General features: G+C 49.9%; 1 protein-coding gene across 4 annotated transcripts in view; it reads left to right on the top strand.

Moving 5' to 3' along the window:
* Positions 1–12228, top strand: part of LOC139268001 (leucine-rich repeat and IQ domain-containing protein 3-like) — a 71432-nt gene that overhangs the window by 25375 nt on the left and 33829 nt on the right. For all 4 annotated transcript variants that reach the window (XM_070885963.1, XM_070885964.1, XM_070885962.1 and 1 more), the window contains exon 4: positions 4943–5076. In XM_070885963.1, coding sequence (XP_070742064.1) covers positions 4943–5076 — 134 coding nt within the window. The remainder of the gene's footprint in view (positions 1–4942; positions 5077–12228) is intronic.

Here is a 12228-nt window from a genome sequence, read left to right as displayed (position 1 = left end):
TCTATACGTACCAGCGATCTGAAGGCCAGGAAGTGGCAAGCTACATCACCAAGCTAAGGCGACTTGCAGGACAATGAGTTTGATGACTACCTGGAGCAAATGCTCAGACACTTTTTTGTACTGGGCATTGGCCACGATACCATCCTACGAAAACTTTTGACTGTAGAGACACCGACCCTCAGCAAGGCCATTACGATAGCACAGGCGTTTATGTCCACCAGTGATAACAGCAAACAAATCTCTCAGCACACAAGTGCTAGCAATGTTCATAAATTAACTGGAACTGTGTTTGCGAGCAGAAATGTACAGGGCAGAAACCACAAGTCCGCAACTGCCAGCAGGCCTCAGGTGACTCAGAGTCCGCAACAAAGGATGAATGCAAGGCAATTCACATCTTGTTGGCGTTGTGGAGGCTTCCATTCAGCCTATTCATGCCGCTTCAAAGGGTATGTTTGCAAGAGCTGTGGAACAATGGGGCACCTCCAATGAGCTTGCAAACGAGCTGAAAGCTCTGAAAAACCTGCTAACCACCACGTGGCAGAGGAAGATCGGTTCATGGTGGATCAAAGCAATTTCGAGCCCCAGAGAGAGGAGGTAGATGCTGAAGTACACGGGGTGCACACATTTTCGACGAAATGTCCACCTATAATGCTAAACGTAAAATTGAATGGCTTACCCATAGCCATGGAACTGGACACTGGCGCTAGCCAATCCATCATGAGTAAAAAGATGTTTGAGAGACTGTGGTGCAACAAGGCACTCAGACCAGCCCTGAGCCCCATCCACACGAAATTGAGAGCGTACACCACAGAGCTTATCACTGTCCTGGGCAGCGCCATAGTCAAGGTCACCTACAAGGGCACAGTGCACGAACTGCCACTCTGGATTGCCCCGGGCGATGGCCCCACACTGCTTGGAAGGAGCTGGCTGGGCAAAATCCGCTGGAACTGGGATGACATCCGAGCGCTATCACATGTCGATGAGGCCTTATGTACCCAGGTTCTGAACAAATTTCCTTTCCTTTTTGAGCCAGGCATTGGAAAATTTTCCTGGGCGAAGGTGCGGATCCACTTGGTCCCAGAGGCACGACCCATTCACCACAAGGCGCGAGCGGTATCTCACATGATGAGGGAGAGAGTGGAAATCGAGCTGGACAGGCTACAACGCGAGGGCATCATCTCCCCAGTGGAATTCAGTGAGTGGGTCAGCCCGATTGTTCCAGTACTCAAAAGTGATGGCACGGTCAGGATTTGCGGCGATTATAAAGTAACTATTAATCGTTTCTCGCTACAGGACCAATACCCGCTACCTAAGGCAGGCGACCTATTTGCGACACTGGCAGGAGGCAAGACATTCACCAAGTTTAACCTGACTTTGGCCTACATGACGCAGGAGCTGGAGGAGTCTTCGAAGGGCCTCACCTGCATCAACACGTACAAGGGGCGGTTCATCTACAACAGATGCCCATTTGGAATTCGGTCGGCTGCGGCGATCTTCCAAAGAAACATGGAGTCTACTCAAGTCGGTACCATACACGGTGGTTTTTCAGGACGATATATTGGTCACGGGTCGGGACACCGTCGAGCACCTACAAAACCTAGAGGAGGTCCTCCAGCGACTGGATCGCATAGGGCTGCGGCTAAAGAGGTCGAAATGCATCTTCATGTCAACGGAAGTGGAGATTTTGGGGAGAAAGATCGCGGCGGACGACATTCGGCCCACAGACGCCAAGACAGAGGCTATCAGGAACGCGCCCAGGCCACAGAATGTCACGGAACTGCGGTCGTTCCTGGGACTCCAACTATTTTGGTAACTTCCTACCGGGGTTAAGCACCCTCTTAGAGTCCCTACATGTGTTATTGCGTAAAGGTGAGAACTGGGTGTGGGGAAAAAACAAGTAATTGCTTTTGATGAACATTTTATGCTCCAACAAGCTGCTTGTATTGGATAACCTGTGTAAAAGACTCGTGCTAGCATGTGATGCGTTGTCGTATGGAGTCGGGTGTGTATTACAACAAGCTAATGTTGCGGGGAAGTTGCAACCTGTCACCTATGCTTCCAGTAGCTTGTCTAAGGCCAAGAGGGCCTACAGCATGATTGAGAAAGAGGCATGAGCTTGTGTGTTCGAGGTAAAGAAAATGCATCAGTACCTGTTTGCCTCAAATTTGAGCTGGAAACCGATCACAAGCCCCTCACATCCCTGTTCGCTGAAAACAAGGGGATAAATACTAATGCCTCAGCTCGCATACAAAGGTGGGCACTCGTGCTATCAGCGTATAATTATACCATCCGCCACAGGCCAGGCACCGAGAACTGTGCGGATGCTCTTAGTCGGCTACCATTGCCCACCACGGGGGTGGAAATGGCGCAGCCTGCAAACTTGTTGATGGTGGCGCAGCCCGCAGACTTGTTGATGTTCATGGAAGCGTTTGAAAATGCTAACTCACCTGTCACGGCCCACCAGATTAGGACTTGGACCAGCCAAGATCCTCTGCTGTCCCTCGTAAAAAACTGTGTACTGCATGGGAGCTGGACCAGCATCCCCGTTGAAATGCAAGAGCTAATCAAGCCGTTCCAGCGGCGAAAGGACAAGCTGTCCATTCAGGCAGACTGCCTATTGTGGGGTAACCATGTAGTGCTACCCAGAAAGGGCAGGGAGACGTTCATCTCGGGTCTCCACAGCACACACCCGGGTCTAGTAATGATGAAAGCAATAGCCAGATCCCACGTGTGGTGGCCCTGTATCGACTCTGACTTAAGAGTCCTGTGTACAGCAATGCAGCATGTGTGCTGAGTTGAGTGGTCCTGGTCCTCCAGACCATGGTCGAGGATCCATGTCGACTATGCGGGTCCGTTTCTCGGTAAAATGTTCCTGGTGGTGTTGGATGCTTTTTCAAAATGGATTGAATATGAAATAATGTCGGGAAGCACCGCCATCACCACCATTGAAAGCCTGAGGGCCATGTTTGCCACCCACTGCCTGCCTGACATACTGGTCAGTGACAACGGGTCATGTTTCACCAGTGCCGAATTTAAAGAATTCATGACCCGCAATGGGATCAAACATGCCACCTCGGCCCCGTTTAAACCAGCCTCCAATGGGCAGGCAGAGCGGGCAGTACAAACAATCAAACGGAGCCTCAAATGAGTCACAGAAGGCTCACTCCAAACCCGCCTGTCCCGAGTACTGCTCAGTTACCGCACGAGACCCCACTCGCTCACAGAGGTGCCCCCGGCTGAGCTACTCATGAAAAGGACACTTAAAACCAGACTCTCGCTGGTTCACCCCAACCTGCATGATCAGGTAGAGAGCAGGCGGCAGCAACAAAATGTAAACGATGGTCGCGCCACTGTGTCACGGGAAATTGATCTGAATGACCCTGTGTATGTGTTGAACTATGAACATGGTCCCAAGTGGATCGCGGGCACGGTGATAGCTAAAGAAGGGAGTAGGGTGTTTGTAGTCAAACTAGACAATGGACAAATTTGCTGAAAGCACCTGGACCAAACGAGGCTGTGGTTCACACACTGCCCTGAACAACCCACAGCAGACACCACCTTTTTCGAGCGCACAACACACACCCAAAGGATCAACGACACCACCCCGGACCAGGAAATCAAACCCATCACGCCCAACAGCCCAGCAAGGCCAGGCTCACCTAGCAGCCCTGCAGGGCCAACAACACTCCAGCCCAGCGAGGGCACAGCCAACACACCAGAACAGATATTTGTACTGAGGCGGTCCACCCTGGAAAGAAAGGCTCCCGACCGCCTCACCTTGTAAATAGTTTTCACTTTGACTTTGTGGGGGAGTGATGTTGTGTATCTGTAAAACATGCACTCCCATGTTCCGCCACCAGGGAGCGCATCCCCTGAAGTCCCAAGGGATCCCAGCATCCCTTGGGAGCACTGTATATAAACCGGCCACTAAGGCCTGTTACTCACTCTGGAGTGTGTTAATAAAGACTGAGGTCACTATTACTTTGACCTCCCTGTGTGCAGTCTCATCTGTGTTAGGAACACAACATTCACTACGTTGATTCTGGAGATGAGGGGGTTGACTTATGAGGATAGGTTGAGTAGGTTGGGCCTATACTCATTGGAGTTCAGAAGAATGAGATGTACTCTTATCGAAACATATCAGATAATGAGGGGGCTCGACAAGGTTGATGCAGAGAGGATATTTCCGTTCATAGGGGAAACTAAAACTCGGGAGCATAGTTTCAGAATAAGGGGCCGTCCATTTAAAACTGAGATGAGGAGGAATTTCTTCTCTCAGAGGGTTGTAAATCTGTGGAATTCTCTGCCCCAGAGAACTGTGGAGGCTGGGTCATTGAATATATTTAAGGCGGAAATAGACAGATTTTTGAGCGATAAGGGAGTAAAGGGTTATGGGGAGCGGGCAGGGAAGTGGAGCGGAGTCCATGATCAGATCAGCCATAATCTTATAAAATGGCCGAGCAGGCTCGAGGGGCCAGGTGGCCTACTCCTGCTCCTATTTCTTATGTTCTTATGGTGTCGCATTTTGTCTGATAATGCTCCTGTGAAGCGCCTGGGGTCATTTTACTACAAGAGATCTTGGAGGCGGTTACAGAGAGCAGAAGAGGCAAGGCCATGGAGGGATTTGAACACAAGATTGAGAATTTTAAAATTGAGGCGATGCCGGACCGGGAGCCAATGTCGGTCCATGAGCATAGGGGTGATGGGTGAATGGGATTCTGCTCCTTAAGACGTCCTTGAAAACATAACTCTGACCGAGCTATTGATCTTCTGTCCTAATGTCTCCTTTGCCTTTTGGTCAAGTTTTGTCTGATTTACGCTTTTGTGATGTGTCTTCGGATGTTAAAGGTGCTATATAAATGTAATTTGTTACTGTATGAATAAGCCCTTTAATCTCAAGCTAAAATGCAATCACCTGTTGGTGCTTTTATCTCTCTCTCAGATTTCGACCTGGCAGAGTGAGTTGAAACATATCGAGGATCTGTTCTCTCTCGTAAACAACATTCTTACCCATCGGTCTCCAGTGCTGATCATTCAGCGATGGGTCCGTGGACACATGACGAGAAAAAAGCTGAGGTATTGACTGATTTACACATGTAAGGAAGAGAGAGAGGCAGAGACGTGTAGGGAGGGAAACTCAGGGCTTGGAGCCTAGGCACCTGAAGGCACGGCCACCAAAGGTGGAGGGAAGAAAGGCAGGGATGCACAGGAGGCATTGGAGGAGCGCACAGACCCCGGAGAGTTGTAGGGGCTGGGGGAGATTACAGGGATGGGGAGGGAGCGGGGTTATAGCAATGGGGAGGGGTGTAGAGCTGGAGGAAGTTAGAAATGCAGAGGGTTGTAGGATGGGAGGAGGTTACAGAGATAGGGAGGGGTGTAGGGTGGGAGGAGGTTACAGAGATAGGGAGGGGTGTAGGGGGGGAGGGGGTTACAGAGATAGGGGGTGGGAGGGGGTTACAGAGATAGCGAGGGGTTTAGGGTGGGAGGGGTTACAGAGATAGGGAGGGTTGTCGGGTGGTAGGGGGTTACAGGGATAGGGAGGGTTGTCGGGTGGTAGGGGGTTACAGGGATAGGGACGGGTGTAGGGTGGGAGGGGGTTACAGAGATAGGGAGGGTTGTCGGGTGGTAGGGGGTTACAGGGATAGGGACGGGTGTAGGGTGGGAGGGGGTTACAGAGATAGCGAGGAGTGTAGGGTGGGAGGGGGTTACAAAGATAGGGAGGGGTGTAGGGTGGGAGGGGGTTACAGAGACGGGGAGGAGTGTAGGGTGTGAGGGGATTACAGGGATAGGGAGGGGTGTAGGGTGGGAGGGGATTACAGGGATAGGGAGGGGTGTAGGGTGGGAGGGGGTTACAGGGATAGGGAGGAGTGTAAGGTGGGAGGGGGTTACAGTGATAGGGAGGGGTGTAGGATGGGAGGAGGTTACAGGGATAGGGAGGAGTGTAGGGTGGGAGGGGGTTACAGGGATAGGGTGGAGTGTAAGGTGGGAGGGGGTTACAGGGATAGGGAGGGGTGTAGGATGGGAGGAGGTTACAGGGATAGGGAGGGCTGTAGGGTGGGAGGGAGTTACAGGGATAGAGAGGGGTTACATAGATAGGGAGGGGTGTAGGTTGGGAGGAGGTTACAAGGATAGGGAGGGGTGGTTCACAGGGATAGGGAGGGGTGTAGGGTTGGAGGGGGTTACAGAGATAGGGAGGGGTGTAGGATGGGAGGGGGTTACAGGGATAGGGAGGGGTGTAGGGTAGGAAGGGGTCACAGGAATAGGGGGGGTGTAGGGGGAGGGGGTTTCAGGGATAGGGAGGGGTGTAGGAGGGGGAGGGGGTTTCAGGGATAGGGAGGGGTGTCGGGTGGGAGGGGGTTACAGGTGTTAAGTATGGAAGAACTCCACAAGACTGAGCACTGTGAACTAAAACTGATGTGACCTTAGTCTCTTTAATACAATTCCAGAGTGCCTAAGCAGCTTGGGTCTCCAACAGTTGCGCCCTCTGGTGGCTAGTCTTGCACAGTTACAATGTTCACATACATAACATCACTTTTCCCCCCCCCCGCCGCCCCCCCCCCCCCCCAAATTATTTACAAGTTGAGATGATCTGGGGCCCTGCACTCCCTGGTTGATCGTCGGAGTTCAAACTCTGGCATGGGTGAGTTAGTCGGATCATTACTGCACTGCGGCGCGGCTGGTCTGACAGGACTGTTGGGAATGGTGGGTTCATCCTCTTCATTGACAGCGAGGTCGATTGCTGGTTGGGTGTTAGTTGGTGGATCGACGATGGTGATGTCCTCTTCAGGTTGTTCCTGGTTGTCAGTGAACCGCAGTTTGGTCTGATCCAAATGCTTTCTGCATGTTTGTCCATTCAGTAGTTTGACTATGAATACTCTATTCCCCTCCTTGGCCAAGACAGTGCTAGCAACCCATTTAGGACCATGACCGTAATTCAGGACAAACACAGGGTCGTTAACATCAATGTCACACGATACAGCCGCGCGATCGTAGTACATGTTTTGCCGGTGACACAGGGTTTCCACATGATTATTTAGATCCGGGTGGACTAGGGAGAGGCTGGTTTTGTGTGCTCGCTTCATTAACAATTCTGCAGGGGGATCCCCAGTGAATGAGTGGGGTCACGTCCGATAGCTGAGCACAACCCGAAATAAGCGGGTCTACAAGGAGCCTTCCGTCACGCGTTTCAAGCTCTGCTTGATAGTTTGGACTGCCCGTTCTGCTTGACCGTTGGATGCGGGCTTAAACGGGGCAGACCTGACATGCTTGATGCCATTGCGGGTCATAAACACGTTGAATTCCGAGCTGGTGAAACATGGTCCATTGTCACTGATAACGACTTTGGGCAAGCCATGGGTGGCGAACATAGCCCGGAGGCTTTCAATGGTGGCAGTGGATGTGCTGGATGACATGATTATGCATTCAATCCATTTAGAGTAAGCGTCCACTACAACTAAAAACATCTTTCCGAGAAAGTGGCCAGCAAAATCTACATGGATCCTGGACCACGGTTTGGAGGGCCATGACCACAGACTCAATGGAGCCTCCCTTGGTGCATTGCTCAATTGTGAGCACGTGTTGTACTGGTGTACACATGACTCTAAGTCCGAGTCAATGCTGGACCACCAAACATGCGACCTGGCTATATCCATCATCATGACTATATCTGGGTGGGTATTGTATATCCATCATCATGACTATATCTGGGTGGGTATTGTGTAGGTCACGTATAAACATTTCCCTGCCTTTTTTTTGGCAAAACCACACGATTACCCCATAAGAGACAATCCGACTGGATGGACATTTCATCTTTGTGTCGGTGAAACAGCTTAAATTCATCTTATATTTCCCCGGGAACGGCCGACCAGCACCCATTGAGGACGCAACTTTTTACAAGTGATAGCACAGGGTCCTGGCTGGTCCAGGTCCTGATCTGGCGAGCAATGGGTGACCCCTCGCTCTCAAAAGCATCCATGACCAGAAGCAACTCTGCGGGCTGCGCCATTTCCACTCCGGTAGTGGGCAATGAGGGCATCAGCACAGTTCTCCGTGCCTGGTCTGTGGCGGATAACATAGTCATAGGCGGACAATGTTAGTGCCCATCTTTGGATGTGAGATGAAGCATTGGTGTTTATACTTTTGCTTTCTGAAAACAGTGAAATGAGCGGCTTGTGGTCGGCTTCAAGCTCAAACCGAAGTCCAAGTAGGTATTGGTGCATTTTATTAACCAAATTTACATATGCTAACGCCTCTTTCTCGACCATACTGTAGGCTCTTTCAGCCTTAGACAGACTTCTAGATGCGTATTCAACCGGTTGAAGTTTGCCCGATACATTGCTTTGCTGTAACACACAATCAACCCTGTACGAAGATGCATCACAAGCTAGCACGAATCGTTTACACGGGTCATACAGTACAAGTAACTTGTTAGAACAAAATAGGTTTCTGGTCTTCTCAAAGGCTGTCACTTGAGATTTAATCCAAACCCAGTCGTCACCCTTATGTAGCAACATGTGCAACGGTTCCAGCAAAGTGCTTAACCCGGGTAGAAAGTTACCAAAATAGTTGAGGAGTCCCGGGAACGAATGCAGCTCCATCACATTCTGTGGTCTGGATGCATTCTTGATGACCTCTGTCTTTGAGTCCATGGGTCTGATGCCGTCTGCTGCAATCTTTCTCCCCAAAAATTCGACTACTGGCACCAGGAAAACACACTTGGAGCATTTCAGCCTGAGTCCCACTCTGTCTGGTCAACTTAGAACTTTTTCCAGGTTGTGCAGGTGTTCGATGGTGTCACGACTGGTGATCAGGATGTCGTCTTGAAACACAGCAATGTGTGGAACTGATTTCAGCAGACTCTCCATATTCCTCTGGAAGATGGCAGCAGCTGAGCGAATCCCAAAAGAATGTACAACAATTGTACATTCCTGTCTGGCATAGAAATAAAAAAGGGAAGGTGGCTCAACCGTGGCTATCAAGGGAAATCAGGGATAGTATTAAAGCCAAGGAAGTGGCATACAAATTGGCCAGAAATAGCAGCGAACCTGGGGACTGGGAGAAATTTAGAACTCAGCAGAGGAGGACAAAGGGTTTGATTAGGGCAGGGAAAATGGAGTATGAGAAGAAGCTTGCAGGGAACATTAAGACGGATTGCAAAAGTTTCTATAGATATGTAAAGAGAAAAAGGTTAGTAAAGACAAACGTAGGTCCCCTGCAGTCAGAATCAGGGGAAGTCATAACAGGGAACAAAGAAATGGCGGACCAATTGAACAAGTACTTTGGTTCGGTATTCACGAAGGAGGACACGAACAACCTTCCGGTTATAAAAGGGGTCGGGGGGTCTAGTAAGGAGGAGGAATTGAGGGAAATCCTTATTAGCCGGGAAATTGTGTTGGGGAAATTGATGGGATTGAAGGCCGATAAATCCCCAGGGCCTGATGGACTGCATCCCAGAGTACTTAAGGAGGTGGCCTTGGAAATAGTGGATGCGTTGACAGTCATTTTCCAACATTCCATTGACTCTGGATCAGTTCCTATAGAGTGGAGGGTAGCCAATGTAACCCCACTTTTTAAAAAAGGAGGGAGAGAGAAAACAGGGAATTATAGACCGGTCAGCCTGACATCGGTAGTGGGTAAAATGATGGAATCAATTATTAAGAATGTCATAGCAGTGCATTTGGAAAGAGGTGACATGATAGGTCCAAGTCAGCATGGATTTGTGAAAGGGAAATCATGCTTGACAAATCTTCTGGAATTTTTTGAGGATGTTTCCAGTAGAGTGGATAAGGGAGAACCAGTTGATGTGGTATATTTGGACTTTCAGAAGGCGTTCGACAAGGTCCCACACAAGAGATTGATGTGCAAAGTTAGAGCACATGGGATTGGGGGTAGTGTACTGACATGGATTGAGAACTGGTTGTCAGACAGGAAGCAAAGAGTAGGAGTAAATGGGTACTTTTCAGAATGGCAGGCAGTGACTAGTGGGGTACCGCAAGGTTCTGTGCTGGGGCCCCAGCTGTTTACACTGTACATTAATGATTTAGATGAGGGGATTAAATGTAGTATCTCCAAATTTGCGGATGACACTAAGTTGGGTGGCACTGTGAGCTGCGAGGAGGATGCTGTGAGGCTGCAGAGCGACTTGGATAGGTTAGGTGAGTGGGCAAATGCATGGCAGATGAAGTATAATGTGGATAAATGTGAGGTTATCCACTTTGGTGGTAAAAACAGAGAGACAGACTATTATCTGAATGGTGACAGATTAGGAAAAGGGGAGGTGCAAAGAGACCTGGGTGTCATGGTACATCAGTCATTGAAGGTTGGCATGCAGGTGCAGCAGGCGGTTAAGAAAGCAAATGGCATGTTGGCCTTCATAGCAAGGGGATTTGAGTACAGGGGCAGGGAGGTGTTGCTACAGTTGTACAGGGCATTGGTGAGGCCACACCTGGAGTATTGTGTACAGTTTTGGTCTCCTAACCTGAGGAAGGACATTCTTGCTATTGAGGGAGTGCAGCGAAGGTTCACCAGACTGATTCCCGGGATGGCGGGACTGACCTATCAAGAAAGACTGGATCAACTGGGCTTGTATTCACTGGAGTTCAGAAGAATGAGAGGGGACCTCATAGAAACATATAAAATTCTGACGGGGTTAGACAGGTTAGATGCAGGAAGAATGTTCCCAATGTTGGGGAAGTCCAGAACCAGGGGTCACAGTCTAAGGATAAGGGGTAAGCCATTTAGGACCGAGATGCGGAGGAACTTCTTCACCCAGAGAGTGGTGAACCTGTGGAATTCTCTACCACAGAAAGTTGTTGAGGCCAATTCACTAAATATATTCAAAAAGGAGTTAGATGAGGTCCTTACTGCTAGGGGGATCAAGGGGTATGGCGAGAAAGCAGGAATGGGGTACTGAAGTTGAATGTTCAGCCATGAACTCATTGAATGGCGGTGCAGGCTAGAAGGGCCGAATGGCCTACTCCTGCACCTATTTTCTATGTTTCTATGTTTCTATGGCACCTGTGGTATATAAACAGTCCTTTGTGTGTTGATGCACGTCAATCTTTTCAAAGATTCGGCCAGCTCCTGTGTCATGTAGGCGGAGGTTAGGTCCACCTTGGTGAACGACTTTCCCCCTGCTAATGTTGCGAACAGGTCATCTGCCTTGGGTAGCGGGTACTGGTCCTGTAATGAGACTCGGTTGATCGTTAACTTGTAGTCTCCGCAGATTCTGACTGTGCCATCGCTTTTCAACACCGGAACAATCGGACTGAGCCACTCGTTGAACTCGACTGGTGATATGATTCCCTCTCGTTGAAGTCTGTCCAGTTCGATCTCGACTTTCTCCCTCATCATATATGGAACCACTTGAACCTTGTGATGAACAGGCCTTGTATAGGGGACTAGATGGATCTGCACCTTGGCACCTGTGAAGTTGCTGATGCCTGGTTCAAATAGCGAAGGAAACTTGCTCAGCACTTGGGCGCACGAGGCATCATCCACTGAAGATAGTGCTTTGACGTCGTCCCAGTTCCATCAAATCTTTCCCAGCCAGCTTCTGCCAAATAGCGTTGGACCATCACCGGGTAAAATCCACAGTGATAAATCGTGCACAGCTCCATCGTACGATACCTTAACTGCCGCACTGCCAATGACTGGTATGAGCGCTTTGATGTAGGTGCACAGCTTTGTCTGAATTGGGCTCAGTTTGGTCCTTTGTGCCTTGTTGCCCCACAGTTTCTCAAAAGCCTTCTGGATAATAATTGACTGACTCGCCCCGTGTCCAACTCCATTGATGCTGGAATACAGTTAAATTTGACTTTCAGCATGATAGGAGGGCTCTTGGTGGTGAAGGTGTGTACCCCGAACACTTCTTCCTCGGGTTGAGTTTGCCTCTCTTGTTTGTTCTGCATGATCCGCGCCAGATCGATCATCCTCTGCCGACTCTGCCACGTGGTGAGTTGCAGGACTCTTGCACATTCGCTGGAGGTACCCCATTGTTCCGCAACCTTTGCACACGTAGCGCTTGAATCGACATTGATGGGCTCGATGATTAACCCCGCAGCTCCAACATGATGCTAATGGATTGGCATTCACGACCGATGGCGGACTCTGAGTCATCCTCGATCTTGCAGCTGCAGGCGTGTAGGCCTTGCCTTATGCAGTTATGCCTGCTAGCGACATTATTTTATGCACAGTACTTGCCGGTGAGCTTCGATGCTGGGAATATAA

This window comes from Pristiophorus japonicus, chromosome 8 (genome assembly GCF_044704955.1).
Source record: "Pristiophorus japonicus isolate sPriJap1 chromosome 8, sPriJap1.hap1, whole genome shotgun sequence".
Lineage (NCBI taxonomy): Eukaryota > Metazoa > Chordata > Chondrichthyes > Pristiophoridae > Pristiophorus > Pristiophorus japonicus.
The sequence above is the reverse complement of the archived record's forward strand: the minus strand, read 5'-3'. Positions and strand labels throughout refer to the sequence as shown.